Raw genomic sequence first — 18,836 nt, 5'->3', positions numbered from 1 at the left:
AGCACGTTCCAAGACGCGTGAAATTCTAAAATCAATTTACACGAACCGCGACTCATCATCAGTAAGGAAAAGTTGACAAGTCAATAAATCAAATACTTGGTATACATTCATTTTCAGTAGATTCAAGAATAATAAAGTCGTTGATAATAATGGAAGCTGCAAAAGCTCAAATTACTCAAGGTGCTTTGAAGTAAGTGTTATACTCATTCAAATCGTCTTTCCATTGCTAACTTTTGGAAGTGCCATCTTCAATGATACTGATCGAGTAATGAAAGACTTCCCGGTACCAGTATGCCAGGTAGTACAAGTCAAACCTATGGGTTCCGGTGTAGATGGACAAGCCGAAAGATTCAGACTTGTTGTGAGCGACGTTCAAAACTTTGTACAGTGCATGCTTGCCACTCGTAAGTAGACCTTGTGTCCTTTTACCTAAACTCTGCGAGAGCTATTTGACTGATGGCGGATTAGAGGCAAACCATGTCATACACGACGGAAAGCTGACAAAAGGCTGCTTCATTCGTCTGAAAAACTATCAGGCGAATGAAGTCAAAGGAAAAAGGTTAGTAGACTTAGATGCTCTAATAAGAAGTCGGTGTCTAACACTGCTCTTAGAATTCTGATTATTCTCGATATCGATGTCATCGAAAGCTTGGGCACTATGGAAAAGATTGGAGAACCAACCGCGGTAAAGGTCGAGGAGGACGTTAAACCAACAAATACTAGTATTGCCGGAAGTGGTTTCTACGGAAACAAACCCCAACCTCAACAACCTGCAGCCCAAGATCGTGCACTCCCATCCCGCAACGGACCCTCTAGCTCCTCATCACACGCCACTATATATCCCATAGAGTCTTTGTCGCCATATGCCCACAAATGGACAATCAAAGCAAGAGTTACAAGCAAGTCAGATATCAGAACATGGTCCAAGCCGAACAGTGAAGGAAAGCTCTTCAGCGTCAATCTTCTCGATGAAAGCGGCGAGATCAAGGCTACGGGCTTCAACGAACAGTGCGATGCTTTATATGAGATTTTCCAGGAAGGTAGCGTCTATTATATCACGAGTCCATGCCGTGTTCAAATCGCCAAGAAGCAATTCTCCAACATAAATAATGATTATGAGCTTATGTTCGAACGAGATACCCTGGTAGAGAAAGCCGAAGACCAAGATAATGTCCCTCAAGTACGATATAACTTTTCCAACATTGGAGAGTTACAGTCTATTGAAAAAGACAGCACAGTTGATCTCATCGCTGTGCTCAAGGAAGTTGGAGAGATCTCAGAAATTACGTCGAAGACGACCAGTAAACCCTACAGCAAAAGAGAGTTAACATTAGTTGACGAGACTGGATACTCTGTACGATTGACTATATGGGGCAAGACAGCAACATCTTTTGATGCCAGTCCAGAGTCGGTTGTGGCTTTCAAAGGTGTCAAAGTTTCCGATTTCGGTGGTAGAAGTCTGAGTTTGTTATCTTCTGGCTCTATGTCCTTTGACCCAGATATCCAAGAAGCACACAGACTCAAGGGGTGGTATGACTCCCAAGGTCGTACTTCCAACTTTGCCTCTCATAGCAATTTGGCCAGCGCTGGAGCAGCAGGAGGCCGCCAAGATCCCGTCAAGACCATTGCTCAAGTCAAGGATGAAGGTCTTGGAATGTCTGAAGAGAGCACAGACTACTTCTCTTCTAGAGCCACTATCGTCTACATCAAACAAGATAACTTCTGCTATCCAGCTTGTCTCAATGAGAACTGCAACAAGAAAGTTGTTGACCAAAATGATGGCACCTGGCGTTGCGAGAAGTGCAACCAAAGCCACCCTAAGCCTGAATATCGCTACATTCTCGCCTTGAATGTCAACGACCATACCGGTCAAATGTGGCTAACGGCATTTGACGATGTGGGAAAGCTAGTCATAGGAAAGAGTGCAGATGAGCTGATGGAGCTGAAAGAAAATGATCCACCAGCTATGGAGAGAGTGTTTGAGGATGCAAATTGCAAGATGATGACATTCAAGGTTCGATGCAAGACTGACACTTATCAAGATCAAGCAAGGTATGTCAATTCTGATCCCATACATATCATCCTTGTGGATATGCGACTAACTATTCCCACAGGGTCCGATACTCAGTCATTTCAGCTTCAGCTGTAAACTACGCTGCCGACGCTTTGAAGTTGGCGGAGTTGATCAAGGCGTACAACATTGATTAGAGGTATATAGCTTGACTTGTAGTGTTTATGGTCTGAGAAGAATAATGATGGCGTGGGAGAGGGAAGAGACTCTTTATCAATGATCATGATGAGTTTGATGATGGTACTTCACACTGTTTGGCGTTGCGTAGTCAATGCTCGTGTCCTTTTCAACATCATGATAGAGATTTGTACGAAAAATATGAAAAACCATCACCACAAACAATGCATGTTTATTTGCATGCTTACTCGTTTCAAGATTCATAGATTCATTTTCTATATTTCATGGATTCATTCCTGTCGTATCTTCATAAGACGCCACCTGCCCATACGCCACTGCTTCCGATTTCTTCGAAAGACTTTACTGTGTATTAACAATCCGTCCATTGCCTAGAGCAAACATCGCTTTTCGCGATTGATCCATACCACATGTTCCTAGAGAAAGAAACCAATGCCCACTTCGTCATGAACCACTAAATATCCCCGCTACAACTGAGTTAAGCTCACTATGTCTCCATCATTATGTCCTCGTCTTCAATTAAAGAGTTCCAGTCCAAGGGCTCTGCTGTTCCACCAGCGTTGGCAGCATTTTTCTGCTTCAACTGGGCATTCTGAGCACCGTCAATATATCGCTTGTCATGTGTCAAAACTCGATCCGTGACTTTGATTTGTTTGCCTAGTGATTGGATACGCCGAGTCGACGCCACTAAATCATTTTGAACCTGGGTTTCCGAAAGCACTGGACCGGTTGTCGAGAACGTAACAACTGCATGGCCAGATTGATCTCGAACCATAGTTGCAGGTAAAGTGCTTTCAGCGATCATGCTCTGTACAAGATCTTCAATCTGTTTGATTGAAGTTAACTTTGCACCAGTTTCTGCGCTCATTGTAAGACCCATGATATCCGCAGCTCCAATTTTCGAATAGACGTTGGCAAGATTACGGATTTGAAACTTTTGATAAGCAGCCAGGACACAGCAAATTAACCCGAAATTAGCATCGTCAGACCATACTTGTCGACCGAATTCGGCCTCGCTCTTTAACCGTGCCGCTGATCCAGTTTCAAAGATACCGGCAATAGCTTCGTATGGCTTTGCGATAATGTGGTATGTTTTAGCGGCAGCCGCAGAAGTGGTCTTTGGAAGTTGGAGGACCTTTCCATATTGAAGAAGTCCAACGAGTAACCATTTTTTGTAGGCCTCGACCATGACAAGGCTCACGCTATTATCATTTGATGGATATATTATAGCATTCTCCAACATCTCCAATGCAGCGTCCCATCTCTGTAAACCAATGTAGATTGATCCACTGTAATAGAAATACTCTAGTATCTCGAGAGGACTTAGTTTGGTGGAAAAGTTCGATTTGATAGTCACATATGATTGTGCCGGTAGGTCGACTTCGCAAAGATAACGTGTGTATGAAACGGGTTGCCTGGCAGGTATATAAAGGATAGGTTTGTCAATGAGTTCTGTAATGGCAGCGAAATAACGTGTTTGGAGAGCCAACCGGACAAGATATATATGGTTTGAGGTAAGGACCGATCCTGAGGGGTCGATTCGAAGTATGGCTTCTCTAATTGGGGGAATGGCAGCGCCTGGCTATGCAGACTTTAGTATTATTTTCTTCCATGATACAAGATATATTTCTACGCACCTGATGTTGTTCCGAAGCAACTTGCGCTACAAATTCCATGACATCTTGTATTTCTTTGCCAAGGTATCGGATCTGCCTTTGATCGAAACTATGTAAAAAGACTGTCGCCTTCTCCCATAAGTCATTGACGTTGATTCCCTTCTCGCCTCTATGAGCTGCAGCGATGTGGGCTCTAAGAACGTAGATATATGGAACTGTATTCAATGAGAGGTTGATCACCTATTACAGACTTATTAGCTCTTGTCCGACCACAATTTCAATAAATCTGCGCACATCTAAAGGACTTTCATCACCTGCAGTCGACTGTAACAATGTCTTATCGGAGGTCTTCTTTAAACTTTCGATTTGTGATGTGATGCCAGTATCATATTGCAAATCCGTGAGAGGTACCGAGGGCGCTGGATGAGGAGGAAATAAAAGCATGCGGGAGAGAAAATTGTCCATCTTGAAGGCAGAGTATGCGACCAAATAATGAGCGTTTGTGGGAAGTCACTCGATTGATTGCTAGGTACACAGCTTTTTAAGGACTTGAGCTGGTCTCGAATAGATGCCGTGTGGAATAGACGAGGTAATCTCAAATTTGATGCTAGGAATATCAAAGGTAGCTACAGTATACTACTATCTTTGAGTCCCAATTCTAAAGGTATTGGGTGAATTCGAGAGACGAAGTTGTGAGAGGCTACGATGTTGCCTTGGAACTCCAGAGCTCCCACTTGTTTGTGGGGTTGATGCCCGCTAGCGGCCGTCTGCTCCGGTCATAATCACGTGCTGTTAAAATTTCCAGAAATCAGTCATCGCACTGAGGGTGGAACAAGGGCATCATTATTTGTTATGAAGACTTTGTCGGGTGAATCTATATCACATTCTTGCACAGTTAACAAAGCTTCAGTGTCTGTAACCTCGACTTGCATCTTCTAAAGCCTTTCGTCCTTTTTTTCAGCTTGAATTTTGCAAAAACCCATGTCTCTCACAAACGCAACCCCAGCAGAAGCTGCGAGCGGGGCTAAGACTGCTTCTCACGTTCTAGCTACACTTCCAACAGCCTCTAGGAATGCAGCTCTAACGTCTATTCATGATGCACTTCTACAAAATAAAGCGAATATACTAGCAGCCAATGCTCGAGATCTCGAATTGGCTCGGAAAGAAGCCGAAAGTGGTCGTTTAAGCTCAAGTATAGTTTCAAGACTGGATTTGGGAAAGAAGGGAAAATACGAGGATATGTTGAAGGGAATTTTGGATGTCAGAGATCTTGACGACCCTGGTATTGACAAATTTTCTCATAAGGTGAATGAACGCTGATCGCTTCGTACAGTTGGGAAAGTTACATTGCGAACACGACTTGATGATGGTTTAGACCTTGAGCGAGTGTCGTGCCCCATTGGAGTCCTTCTGATTATCTTTGAAGCACGTCCAGAAGTCATCGCAAACATTGCTTCGTTAGCAATCAAATCAGGAAACGCCGCTATCTTGAAGGGTACGATAAAATATTTATGTCGTCGCTCAAATGATAACTAATGTTCTACAGGTGGAAAAGAATCTACCGAATCTTTCATTGCTATCTCTACCGTAATCTCAGCAGCTTTACAATCGACAGAAGTCCCTGCAGCTGCAATCCAATTGGTTACCACCAGGGATGTAATTCCTCAATTATTGGCATTGGACCAATATATCGATCTCGTTATCCCAAGAGGCTCGAACGAATTGGTCAGATATATCAAGGAAAATACCAAAATTCCAGTCATGGGTCACGCAGATGGCCTTTGCTCGATATATCTTGAGAGAACGGCCGATCCAGCAATGGCAAAAAGGGTTATCGTTGATTCGAAAACTTCATATCCAGCCGCATGCAATAGCGTGGAGACTTTACTCGTTGAGCAAGCAGCACTCGAGACAATTCTTCCCCAAGTTGCAGAAGCACTATTAGAGAAGGGCGTTTCTTTACTATGTGATGCTTCGAGTAAATCAGCTCTTACTTCAAAACTTCCTTCTAATCAAGCAGTCTTGCTGGAAGATGCAGTTGAAAGTGATTTTGACACGGAACATTTATCCCTTGTTCTTGCCATCAAGACTGTTTCTAATCTCAACGAAGTCATTTCACATATCAACATTCATGGTTCTCATCACACAGATGTGATACTCACGTCATCTTCTGATCTCGCCGAGCGATTTATGGCTGGCGTTGACTCAGCAGGAGTTTTCTGGAATACGTCCAGTCGCATGGCTGATGGCATGCGCTTTGGCTTCGGTACCGAAGTAGGAATATCAACAAACAAAATCCATGCACGGGGACCAGTCGGTTTGGAAGGTCTTATGATCTACAAATACAAAATTCGCGGAAATGGTCACATGTCAGTTGAATATGGTGAGGGAGAGGGTCAAAAAAGGTTTAAGCATGAAAATCTCTTGATATAGTTTTCTCGCATCATAAAAGACACTCATGTTTGCAAATGCAGGCGTACATCTTTCTTGGCGCATTCGCGTCGTGTTCAGTTTCTGATTGTTGATACTTGAGGTGTCTGAGAAACTCGAGACGAGCGCATATACATGGATTTGATCTGTTGAACGCGTGATGGTGTGCGTCTCTTCTCTTCACCTCTTTAAACCCCCAAGAATTTGGCCCAAACACCGTTTCCCCACTTATCCTGTCACGGTATCAACTTCCTCTTATCTCTTGGCGTATTTATCGGTACTACCTTCCCAAACCCGCCAATATCTTGGCTTTTTGTCTTGAAAAGTCCATATTTTTTCCAGGATCTCCTCTTAAGCTTTGTGCAATTTTCTCTCAATTCTTCCAAGTGGATTGACTGGTGGATACATTCTCGCTACCCATGTGCATGCTCGGTAACTTAAAACGAACGACCCCTGAAGCCCCTTGACACAAACCATGTAACAAGATCAATATTACCCAATAACATTCAATTCTAGGGATGACGTTTTGATGTTTCCCATATCTTTCTTCTGTGGTCAACCTTTTCTAGCTGTGTATTTGAGATATGTGAATCTGAAAATATAGGGATATTAATCTGTTTGTCACGTATAAGGCATCGAGCGTTACTGGCTGCCCACTTGGCGTTTAAGCTTAGAGAAAAGGATTGTTTAAAATCTGAGCTTCTCCCGTGGTTTTTGGATGGCTACGGCCGGCCGCAGATTACTTCAGGAAAGAGTCTTAGATATTTTCGATTCAATTAAGTTGTAATATCTTTTGATAAAATAATTTTGAAGAGGAAAAGTTATTGAAGAAAAAATGTTGTTCTCTGGTTTATTTATCATGGCGGGATTGGGGGCCGTTGTGTCTGCGAGGGCAGTTGAGAAGAATGAACGTAAGTAGTTGGAGAAGTTTGTTCAGTCTAGGTTCCCTTCAATTGATTTTCCTGGGACTTCTTTCCCATTTAGAAGACGTCAAAAATATAACCAGCAGCTAACAAATTTATTTAGGATCATTTCAACGACCCATAAATGACCCCTCATTACCTCGTCCAACTCCCTCCTCGCCTCAATCCTGCATTTTTATGCCATCTCTCCCGATGCCACCTGTCTCCTTCACATCCAGTCTACCCACATCTCTTCATCATCATCTCCCAAATGTCCTCCTCTCCCACTCATTCTTCAATTCAAAATCACCAACTTCTTCTGGCTCCGCCGCCCCCATGATCTCCACTCTTTCTCTCTCCGAAGTAACTGGCGATGCTTCCCTTCAAGGGATTTTCCTCGGCCTCGTCTATACTTCCATCGACAAATCTACCTCTGAGCCTCCTTTAGACTCTCTCCCCAAATCTCAAGCATCAAAACCAAAAGTAAAACCTCACTGCCGTCCTCAACTTCCCAAACCCAAAGTGGACGAACAAGACGATTTCGATAAATCATGGGGCCATATCAATAATCACGAGATTCGATCACCGGTTTTGTCAGTACCACAGTCAAGTCCATCTACAGAGATGAGAAGATGTTTTACAGAGGCGGTGGAAGGAGTTAGGGAGAGCGGGCTCGTGGAGGGGACGCTGAAGTTTCCTAAAGAAGGGGCAAAACTACGATTTTTGGTTTGGAGGGTCGATTGAATGATTTAGGTTGGGTTGAGAACATTTCAAGCCGGTGGGGTGTTTTTTTATGAACAGAGGATATGCGAATGGGTCGGAAACTAGAGATTCGAACGTCAAAGGTGTTTAGGGCTGGATTGGAGTTCGGGTATTCATGTCATCCCTTCGATTTTGATGTATATGATACGATGCGTATGGAACAAAATGAGATAAAATAGTATGAACAATTTTGTGCGATTATCAAGCGCCTCGCATAACTGCTGGGAAATGAATTACCTCATAGGCTTTGCACAAACTGTTGACATGCATGAAGTTTGTGTTAAAGAAGATATAAAAGAATTTCACATTGTACCATGATAGGGACAACACTTCAAGCCCTCACTTCCAATGAGTTCCCTTTGATCGTTTACAGGTGAATATATACATGTGGTTAACAATAGGCAGTACTTGGTCCGGTTCTCTTTCCTCAAGTTGAGAGAAAGTAGAAAGGTCTAGATGGATGAAAATGAACGAGTAAAGAATCCATCTCCGTTTAAACAGCCCACATTGGAATGAATTGGTAGTACACACAAATATGTACAGCCACGAAGCTTTTCTTTTTCTTTTCTTTTTTTTTTTTGAACAAGTACATCCATTAATTTCGCATTATTCCCTCCTCCGCTACTCGCCTAAATTCACTCGCTGCTTGTAATCCTCGAATATCTCATTCTTCACTTTATAGGTGTGCTATGTGGTATTGGTTCAAAAATAGGATGCAAGAACGATGGGCGAAAACACATCAGGACTGGGATCAGGCTAGGAAAAAAGCGATGAGTCTTGCTTTTTGTCAAGAAATTCCACCCGGTAAGCTTCTTGATTCAGCGGCCTATGAGAAAGTGAGCAAGCTTGTACTAGCTTCGACAGATAATGTCGGGTTGTGATTTATCTAGCGAATTCTTGGACCTCCGCAAAAGGATTCAATAATGACAACTACATGCCAATTTGCATTGCCTAGGTTGAAGTAACGTAATCATTTTCACCATCATCCAAAATTATCGCCGTCTATCTTAATCCATTGTCACGTTCTCCATTGTCACGCTCCTCTCTACACACCTCAATATAGCACCCCTTCTGTCTCAATGCTTAAACTTTCGATCAGAATCAGATGTCTAGTATTCACACTCAAGAGCCAAAGAAATCCCTTGTGCTTTGTTGGAGTAAGTAGAGGTATTCCTATCCAATCTAATAATAGCTCATTTCATACTTCTCTCGAATTTCTGGGGGACAGAAATTGATATGCAGACTATCATTCACAAAATTGTGTGAAAATTGAAGGGGTCGGAGGAGGATATGCGCGTGTTTTCTCTCAATACTTTCAGCTAGAAGTCAGTTGCGATATCGAAACTGACAGTTGGGTTAATTTGGATGAGAAAGATCACTTCTGTATGTTGGTTGTTGCGATTGCTGTTGTAGGTGTTAGGTACCAGGTGCTGGATATTAAATGGTGTACAATTGAACGAAGAGCGGCTCAAACAAAAATAGAAGAAAAGCCCCGAAAGAGGGAAGGAGCAGACATCTTCCATGGGAGGAGATGAAAGAGAAAAAAGCTTCAACAGTGATGGGATTTTAAAACTTCCTGTTTCCCCTTTTGCCTCTCAATGGACGAGGATTCCATCAGTGAGTGTATCTTTATTCCATATGTCTTCAAGCGTATCTCATACCGCATACGCTCTTCCCTCTTCCACTTAAATACCAATAAATCCATAAACCCAACCTCCGTTTCTACTCATTCTCACTCACTTCTTAGTCTCTAATCCATATATATCCAGCCGGGGGAAAAATCAGGAAACTCTCAACTAATCCCCCTCTCCACTCAATTTCTCACGCATAGAAGTTCGAACTAAACCTCTGATACTCAAGTATACAATTCTACTGCCTTCTCCTTTCCACTCTCCCAATGTAATGTTAAATATCAAATCCCCCCACAGAGTTACCTGCGAAGAAACTAAGCAGAAACCCTGCACTATAACAAAAACAATACAATACACTTACCAAACCCTCAAGAAAGAAGAACCAGGCGCATTCCGAGAGACAAGTTCAAGCTCCAAGTACCCAGGTATCCAGATCAACCCATCAATCTCCTCTCCTCGAAAAATCAAAACACATTCCACATCCCCAATCCTCCGAACCCCAAAATTTCAGAAAAATAAATAAGGATACTCAAGTAATTATCAGAAACTCTATGCCTTCTTCCTTCCTCCCTTCCTTCCTTCGCTTACGCCTACGCTTACCTACAGTAGGTATCCAAAGTATACTTCCTTGATACCATCATACCGAATCTCAAATTTACATAGATACCTAGGTATTCGAGGTAAGCAGGACGCGATGTTCATTATCATCGACATATTCATTCATTTATGCTTAATTTACTATTCATTCACCATTTTACGTTCACTGATCTCTCTCCACCCACCCCCCTACTCCACCCCTCTTCACCCATTCGATCTACTCCTCCTCCTCATCATCATCATCATCTCACTTCACTCCACTCCCATTCCACCCCAGGAAACCCATCTGCATCTGTATCCGCATCTGCAAACCATTCATTCCATCCGCGAATTACCCACCCATCTCCTTCTAATATATCAACATACCAACACACATCCCCACTGAATAATCTTGCACATTGCCTGTTCTCATTTTATCTATCTTGACACCTTGACACCTTAACACCTTGACACCTTGATACCTCAATACATTAATACATCTATATACCAATATACCTCCCTCCGTTTCTTCTCATCAAAATTCTAGATTTCTCGTCTTCCTATATTGATTCCCCCATCCCCCCTCTCCTCTGCATTTCATTTCATTTCATTTCTATTCCATCCGCATCCGCATCCGCATCTGCCACATCCTACATTCTACATCCAGTCCCTATATCGCAAGACACATCTTATATCACACATCTCGAACCCCTACATTCTACATACTATAGTACATTCCACACTCTATCTGTGCCTCCCTCCCCGTCCCCATCCCCATCTCCCTAGCCTTACTCAACAAAGTCCCAACGGCGAACGCACACTTTAGCCTGCCTATCTATGCTCTCCCCTCCATCTTCACCATCATCCTCACCATCCCGCCACTCTCGCACCTCACACCTCACACCTCCACTCTTACTTCCACTCTCACCTCTTACCTCCCGTCTTCGATTTCTCCATATATCTATATATCTCAACCATTTAACAATTTATTTCAAAGTCAAGTATTATCATGTGCAGACATAAATTTATGAGTATAGGTTACGAACACCAGAGAAAATCAATTTAAAGCTTCATATATCATCACATCACACATCATCACCAATCCCTCTTGCCAAAAAATTCATCAACAACTTTTAAATTTTTGTATCTTGTTCAGTTCAGTTCCAGTTGAATTCCAATAATACCCCCGAACCCATCCAATCATTCGTACCATCCATCCATCCATCTTCATCATAAAGTCATATCATTCAACCATTCCCATTCCATTCATCCCGATCACCGTTAACCCATTTGCGTTCAGAATTGGTTACAAAACATTCAAGCTTTGCACCTTTTCCACACATTCCATTGATATGGCATTCATCCATTGGGATAACCATCCTCAAATGGTAGAATCCATTTCATCTCCCTCCCCCATCAAGCCCAAGAAACTCACAACTGCAACAACTAACAAGATAAGCAAGGAAATGGTCATAAATCATAACGATAATGTATGTAAACGTTAAGCTCAAGAAGAGCTCAACAAAAAGCAAAGAAACCAGAAGTCGGTCCAGGAAAGAAAAGCTGAAAACATTAAACAAAATGATTATCTGTTCAGTGGTCCAGTTTTCCTTCTCTATTCATCCTTCCCGACATCATAAGAAAAATATTGAGACAGGTTCCTCGGTGCTGTAAATATCGAATAGAAAATGGCCCCATTCATTATTTTGGTCGTCCGTCTGAACGAAAACAAATCATTTAAGCCTTTCCCATGAACGAAAAACACAAAAAGCCCAAATCCCAAATATTTCATGTCGACGCCTAGGGTGTCATTAATAGGCGTGTTTCGTTTTTTTGTTCTCGAGTGTAAAATGAAAACCCCCAAGTAAATAAATCCCGCTTGCATGTGTATATCTTTGGGATCATTTCTCAACAGATTATTTCCTCTCCCATGTTTGCATAGCGTAAATTCGTTAAAGCCGTTTCGATGATCCGCATTAGGGTCATCTAAAAATTTCAGTCATAAACTCGTCGTCATTCCAGGTTCAAATAATTTGCTGAATCTATGTTCGGCGAATACAAAGACAATCGTGAAGATAAAAAAGAAATTTTCTTTCAAAGAGTGTGCTTGTGATTGTCGAGAATGCTTTTGTGGCGCGAGCCAAGAATAAAAAAAAACAGTGGATCATGATGAGAAAAGTCAGATCACTGGAAGAAAGTGCAAAAGTGTGCGTTCAAAATCATCGATTCGAGTTACCGGCGTCTTTGAGCAATGGTCGATTGAGCTCGGTTGAGTCCTGGATTGTAAGATGGTCCAGAAACTGAACCCTCCCGGATCGTTTTCCGTCTCTTCAAACCATCAGCATCGGCCATTCCTGGACCTCTACTGGATGGGCGACCATCGTCATCATCATCTCTGCCGCGCTTGTTACTCCCAGGTGCGCCATTCATGATATTTTGCTGACCGGCATAACCATTAGACATTGAAGCTCCAAGATCTGATTGTGGTGCGTAAACGTCACCACCTGTGCTGCCGTTAGCTGTACCACGTTCTTGACTGACTACATTATACAAATTACTCGACGGTGGTTGAATTCGTGGAGGTGTGCTGTAACCACCTTGCTGTTGAGCGTAGTACGTTTGTGGTGCTGACGCGGTTCTAGGAGTTGCTCGTCCGGAAGCTGGATTATTTGGTGAGCCAGTCATCTCTGGTGACAAATGGGTGTGTTCACCTGTTATTGATCCCACGGCTGGGCCATTCGAGTAATTGTATGGCCGACGACTTGAATCGTAGTTACCCTGGCTGTCATGGGTGTATTCACCGCCATCATGATCTTGATCATGTTCTTCCTCAACTTGGCCATTTCCTTGATGATGGATCATTCCATTTGAATCCTTTGGTTCATGATGTTGTGGCTCAGCATCTGGTGCTCTCGCCAATGGTGGACCCATTTCATTCTTGATGTATGAATTTGGCTGTTGCGAGTACTGAGGCATGCTTTGTTGAGGTGGTGGAGCTTGGGCGTAAGCATTCTGTGGCGGGGGTGCTTGGGAGTACATCTGTCTCGAGTCGTAAGGTTGTTGAGTTTGTTGATATTGTTGCATCGATTGAACCGCAGTTCCGGGAGGGGTGGTAGCTGGAGTTGTTGGCATTGAGCGAGCATTACTTAATCCAGTGTCAATTGACAGGGGATTGGTACCTTGCACATTGCCCATGGATTGCCCAGGCCACTGGAAATTGCCGTTAGAATTATCCATACTGCCCATTACACTAGATGCACTTGTGGGAGGGGTGGGGAATGTGTGTGATCTTTCGAGAGCAGGACGACCAACATTTGGATGAGGAGCAAGGGAATGCTGTGGACCTGGAAGGGGAGCGCCAATTGAGTTAGCCATTGAGTGATGGTGATGTTGGTGTAATGAAGGCAAACCAGGTGCTTGTGGATTCCGCATTTGGTTTTGCTCATTCTTTCGACGTTCTGCGGCTGCCATTACAGCATTCGTTCGTGTCTGGTTCGTTGGGTGGTAGAGAAGAGCGCCAATATTGTGAACAAATAAAGGATACAATAATTCCGTAATCTTTTCCTTATTTGCAAAATCCAATGCACGCTCAAAAGGAATCCTAGTATTTTGGGTTAGATATGCACGTGCACCTAGACTATCAAATTTTGCTTACCAAACACCCTTTAAATGCATAGGACCAATTTTCACAACGTGTCTCATTTTTTCACTTTTCAGGATACCGTCTCGTCGTCCACGAGTCATACCTGCAACATTCAATAATTTCGTGCCATTAATCATGTGATTATCTTGCCTAGTTAGCATAATTTGTTTGAATTGAAAGAGCTCAGCTTACCTTCACGTCTAGCCACGCAAACACCCTTTGCCTCTACTTGAAAGCACAAACTACCCTCGTCTTCCCAAAGGGTTGCTGTCACTCTGGGCTTCATTCCTGGTGGGGCAACTTGGCCAGTCTGGTCAAATTGTTGTGGTCCACCATAACCTTGGCTCGGCATACCAGGTTGAGTGGTCATTGCTGGAAGTGGTAGAACGTTGCCTTGACCACCCATTGACCCGGGAATTTGAGCCGATTGTGGAGATTGAAGTCCATTGCCATAGTATTGGCCGTATGGTGCTTGCTGCGCAGGTGAATAATGTGGAGGTCCAGGTTGAAGCAGAGGTGGCTGATGTTGAGGATATTGACTCAATGCACCTGATGTGGCAGTCTGGGGTGGTGGTTGTTGTCCAGCCGACATGTGTGGAGGATAATACATATCTTGAGGACCGTGATTCATGTTGTTTTGATATGGCTCTTGGCTGTAAGAGTATGCTGGGTTTGAAGGTGGTGTGCTGTAAGATCCTTGAGGGAGAGAAACAGGTAAACCACTGCTAGCTTGAGTGGGAGAAGGGGTTTTGGGTCCGTTTGAGGAACTCGCTGTGGTGTAAGATGAATGAGAACCTCCGTTCAAAATTGAGGAAGATCCAAGTGAGCTAAGTGAACCAACCCGGGGAGATGAAGTACCAGACGAATATGCCTGTTGCGGCGGTGGCAAAGGCAAAGCGGGCAACCTTTCATTCACGTACAGTGGTCGCTGCGCGGCGTGATGGTTGTAGTATGGTACTTCGGAAGGCCCCCGGGTTTGCACTTGCGATATCGACGGAAGATCCAGTTTTTCGGTTGGAATGATCAAGTCCTGAACGGACAATGATCTGGCAGACTCAATAAAGGGTCTTCCGAGAAGAGAGGTAAAATTTTACGTTAGACGACAAGATTTAACTTGTGGTCTATTCGTGTATGCGGGTGAAATGGGTAACTTTATTTTTTGGAGAAAGATGAAAGTTGCTGAACCAAGAATGGAAGAATGATGCTTTGGTATATTGACAGACTATCGTCGATATGAAAAATCAAAACAAACACTGCTTTTACAACGAGCGCGAAAGTAATAGGTCGTTTATTTTTCGTGAAATAAGATGCATATGCCAAAGGTGCAGAAGCAGAAAGATCTTGTAAAACCTCAAAAAAGACTCGAAAAAGAAGACGTTTGGCTCGTAGAAGTCGTTACAAGAGGACTTGAAGCTTTGTTGATCCAATTGAGGTGCGATTGAAGCTCCACGACAGGATCGTTGGCAGTTACGCGAACCTGCAGGTATGTATGCTGGTGCTTGTCGCTTCTTTGGAAGGAATCTGATCCGTGCTTAGATTCGAGGATGCGAACGTAAAAAAAATCGTGAAGGTCGTAGAAGATTTCGTGGAATAGAGAAGATCTGAAGTGCAGTGGAGGAGTTTTACTTTGCAAGAGGCGTGATGTGTACTTGTGGATAGGATGTATGTCGGTCAAAAGAATTGAGGATATTTGCCAACTCTAACGCAGGTACACCAGTCAGCGCTGCAGCAATTGCTATGAGAAACGATGCGCAAATCTACACGATGGGTGAATGGGGGGAGGTGGAGGGACGCGGTGGATGGAGAGAAGCGGGAAGCACTGAACATTGAAGATTGAGCATTGGAACAATGAGGTACATACCTTTTGTTTGAAGTTTTCTAGGGTTTTCCTTTTTTTGGCTTTTCGTTTTCCATGCACCTCTATGAGGTATAAGAAATGGGGGAGGTCGGAAAAGGGAGGATGAGAGAGTGGATTGGAGAGCTTTAAAAAAAAAAAGGCGCGGAGGAAGAGAAGAATAGAAACGAGGGAGGAGGTTGGGCGGTGGTGATGTGTGAGAGTGAGTGGTGGAGGTGGGTTTGTGGAAAGTTTAAGGGTATTGGTTGAACAGGATAGTCTTAACGAGAGTGTATGGGTTGGTGAGAGTAGCTATAGCCGTGGCCGTAGAAAAATAGATTGAATGGATGAGGTAAGGTGTGTCCAAGTGGTCAAGGTATGGGTTGAGTGTTTTGAGGTAGTAAGGTTAGTAAGGTCGTAATCGAAGTGGGTGAGTAGAGTGGAGTAGAGGAGAAATAGAGGAGAGTAGTTAAATTTAAGTGTATGTGTAATAAGTAGAATGAAGTAATAAGTGAAGCTAGATGGGGGAGGGAAGGGGAAAGCTAGCTTATGAATATGAATAAATAAATAATAATAATAAAATAATAAAAATAATAATAAAAAATAATAATAATAATAATAATAATAATAAATATCGTGGTGAGAGTAATCAAATTTAGATAAAACAACCAAAGATACAGAAGGATAGTTTATCTAATTAGTCGTTGATGGGGGGAGGTAGATAGGTAGATGATAGATAAATAAATAGATGAATAGGTGAATAGATGAATAGATGAATAGATGGATAGATGATTGAAGAGGAGGAGGAGGAGGAGGAGGAGGAGGATAATGTAAATAGATAATCTTCAATGTTGATAGATAGTCAATAAAAGAGTAGAGACATTCAAGCCAAGAACAATGTTCAATGAATGTTCTTCTTGTTCTCTTGTTCTGCGTGTTGCCTATGTCTCTCTCTTCTTCTATTTTCCCTTCTTTGCCTTGGTCTAGCTGGTCCTTCCTTGTAGGAGATGCACTGTTTTGGTGTGTCGTACGGTAAGGAAGAGTGGAAGCGTGCGGGTGGAATCGTTATGAAGGGTTATGAAAAGAAAACACGGCGTACACAACGGAGTAATAAAGTGTTCGATTTCTTGGTGGACCTGAGGGTAAGATAATGAATGATAATGATAATGATACCACTGTGGAGAAAGTCTTCAACTTGTCTTGTTTCTGTTCTCTTGATTTGTGGAGTGAAGGTTGGAGTTGTTGATTCTTCCCTTTCTCTCTTTTGAGGTTTCCCTTTTTTCTTAGATCTTTTCTCCCTCTCTTCCTCTTCGTCTTCTTAATTCAATTGGCTGATACAATACTGTCCTTTTTTCCCTCTTTCTCTTCTGCTTCTTCTCCCTCTCTTTCCACGTCTCAGTCTCTCAGTATCTTTCTGCCCTTTGCTTTGGTGGAAACTTTGGATCTGGACTGGGTACTTTCTAAAGTGGATGTTTGAGGCCGTAGCGATCCCGGAATGAAGCTAAGGGTGCGTGGACGTGTGAGAGTGAGAGTGAGAGTGTGAGTGTGAGTGTGAGTGTGAATATGTGAACACCACAGCGCCCAAATATCTTGCGCTAAAATAGGACTTTTCTATACGGACGTCGGAAGAACCGAATGAGAAGGAGAATGAGAATGAGAATGAGCTAGAGTGAAGTTTAATTTTGCTTGATGTGATGGTCTGATAGAGAATGAAGTGAAGTGAAGTTTGAGATTCATTCCAGTCCAATATGAATATGTACAATTCACAGACGACGCTTGTTCAATGATGCTTATTTGAAGTCTTGGATTCATGAATGATATGACATGACATGATATGTATGGTATGGTATGATCTCAGTGGGTTATTATTCTGGTCTATAGGAATGAAGGACAATTTGACTCTCATCCACTTCTACTTCTACTTCCAATTCCAATTCCAATTCCAATTCCAATTCCAATTCTGATTCTCATTCCCATTCTAATTCTGATTCTCACGGCTCCTTCCATCATATCATATCATATCATAGCATACTTCACTACCATCTCCATATCATCATGATAAAGTTTCCACTTTTAGTTTAACCTTTGCATAAGAGATATCATTTTTCTTTCCATTTCTTTCCCTTCCCTTCACTTCACGACTCTCTTCTCCTCTTTGCCATCTCATATCCTAGTCAAGCTTCACTCGAGGATCCAAGAGGCGATAACTACAACCTTGCCTTACCTTGCCAGCCTCCCTTGTCAAACATTTATAATAAATTATAGATGAAATAAAATAAAATAAAATAAAATAAGATAAAAATAAAAATCATTTCTCGTTTTCTGCCATGTCGCTAAAATAGCGTGAGCATTAGAGTTTCTTAGTTGGGTAGTAGTTGTCTCCCTAGTCGCACCTAGAAGATCTATCATCTATCTAATGGGCTGCGTCGCTCCTGCGAAAGATCAAAGCTTTTTTTTTTCTTTCGGTCGCATCCATCCATCCCCTAGTAAGTCGCGCCAATTCTTTAAACCTGGTACAAAAACTGGGGTGGTTGGACAGCACAATGGTTGTTACTCTAAACGAAGGGTGCGAGGATTGGTCTGACCGAATGAGAAGAAGGAGAAGAGGGAGGAAGGAAACGAGAGAGAAGTAAAGTAACAGGTGAGGGAGTTGACTGAGTGACAAGCCAGCAAATGGTTCAATGATACATACTAAACATATTAGACATACTAGACATACTAGACCAGTACCTACCTAGGGGCGAGGGACGATACAATCGTGAATCTCCTTTGTAGATACTCGTAGATAGTTGAGGATTATGAAATTATGAATACAAAACATGCTACAATACGAATGCTCATTCTTATTCTCATTATTACGTCTCAAACCTGCATACGTATGACACCCAAAAATACCGATTCAGTACCATCAACATATCTTTCTTCCATCCCTAGGTACATTAATCATGGTTACCCGTCGTGCTTGGTGTTGTTGTACTTTTCACTATATTTTGCTGCGTTGGTTGTATTCTACTTGTATCGTGGGGTATCTCGAAAATGTGAACGTGATACCTCTTAATCCCTACCTTCGTCTGCTCTACGGACGGAGTACATCGTGCCTTTTACCTATCGAGGACTAAATCCATCACGGACTTGACAAGAGAAAATGATAAACACAAAAAGTGCGAGGTGGCAGTATGGGGCCAATCCATCCATCAAAAGTGGCAGAGTCGCAGAGTGGCCGTGACCGTGGTGGC

General features: G+C 42.7%; 5 protein-coding genes across 5 annotated transcripts; 3 read left to right on the top strand and 2 right to left on the bottom strand.

The window, feature by feature from the left end:
* Nucleotides 1-149: 149 nt before the first annotated feature.
* EAE97_011762 (uncharacterized protein) lies at nt 150-2,208 on the top strand (the record flags this gene model as incomplete). The annotated part of the gene is made up of 5 exons (XM_038882277.1): nt 150-190; nt 241-404; nt 469-559; nt 613-2,052; nt 2,115-2,208. The coding sequence occupies 5 exons, from the start codon at nt 150-152 to the stop codon at nt 2,206-2,208; spliced, it is 1,830 nt and encodes a 609-aa protein (XP_038726887.1).
* Nucleotides 2,209-2,435: 227 nt separating this feature from the next.
* Nucleotides 2,436-4,509, bottom strand: EAE97_011761 (uncharacterized protein). The gene is made up of 3 exons (XM_038882276.1): nt 4,117-4,509; nt 3,844-4,062; nt 2,436-3,788 (listed from the first exon to the last, which is right to left on the bottom strand). Exons 1-3 carry the CDS (start codon nt 4,285-4,287, stop codon nt 2,694-2,696), a joined length of 1,485 nt encoding a protein of 494 aa, XP_038726886.1. The 5' UTR covers nt 4,288-4,509; the 3' UTR covers nt 2,436-2,693.
* A 294-nt stretch (nt 4,510-4,803) lies between these two features.
* EAE97_011760 (uncharacterized protein) lies at nt 4,804-6,255 on the top strand (the record flags this gene model as incomplete). The annotated part of the gene is made up of 3 exons (XM_038882275.1): nt 4,804-5,104; nt 5,156-5,317; nt 5,369-6,255. 3 exons carry the CDS (start codon nt 4,804-4,806, stop codon nt 6,253-6,255), a joined length of 1,350 nt encoding a protein of 449 aa, XP_038726885.1.
* A 760-nt stretch (nt 6,256-7,015) lies between these two features.
* Nucleotides 7,016-8,184, top strand: EAE97_011759 (uncharacterized protein). The gene is made up of 2 exons (XM_038882274.1): nt 7,016-7,163; nt 7,279-8,184. Exons 1-2 carry the CDS (start codon nt 7,088-7,090, stop codon nt 7,896-7,898), a joined length of 696 nt encoding a protein of 231 aa, XP_038726884.1. The 5' UTR covers nt 7,016-7,087; the 3' UTR covers nt 7,899-8,184.
* Nucleotides 8,185-11,138: 2,954 nt separating this feature from the next.
* On the bottom strand, nt 11,139-17,561 carry EAE97_011758 (uncharacterized protein). The gene is made up of 4 exons (XM_038882273.1): nt 15,628-17,561; nt 13,959-15,465; nt 13,779-13,911; nt 11,139-13,724 (listed from the first exon to the last, which is right to left on the bottom strand). Exons 2-4 carry the CDS (start codon nt 14,395-14,397, stop codon nt 12,356-12,358), a joined length of 1,941 nt encoding a protein of 646 aa, XP_038726883.1. The 5' UTR covers nt 14,398-15,465; nt 15,628-17,561; the 3' UTR covers nt 11,139-12,355.
* Between the last annotated feature and the right edge of the window lie 1,275 nt (nt 17,562-18,836).

The sequence above is a fragment of the Botrytis byssoidea genome (assembly GCF_014898295.1).
Source record: "Botrytis byssoidea strain MUCL 94 chromosome Unknown BBYS_041, whole genome shotgun sequence".
Classification (NCBI taxonomy): Eukaryota; Fungi; Ascomycota; class Leotiomycetes; order Helotiales; family Sclerotiniaceae; genus Botrytis; species Botrytis byssoidea.
This window is presented reverse-complemented; position numbering and strand designations above follow the sequence as displayed.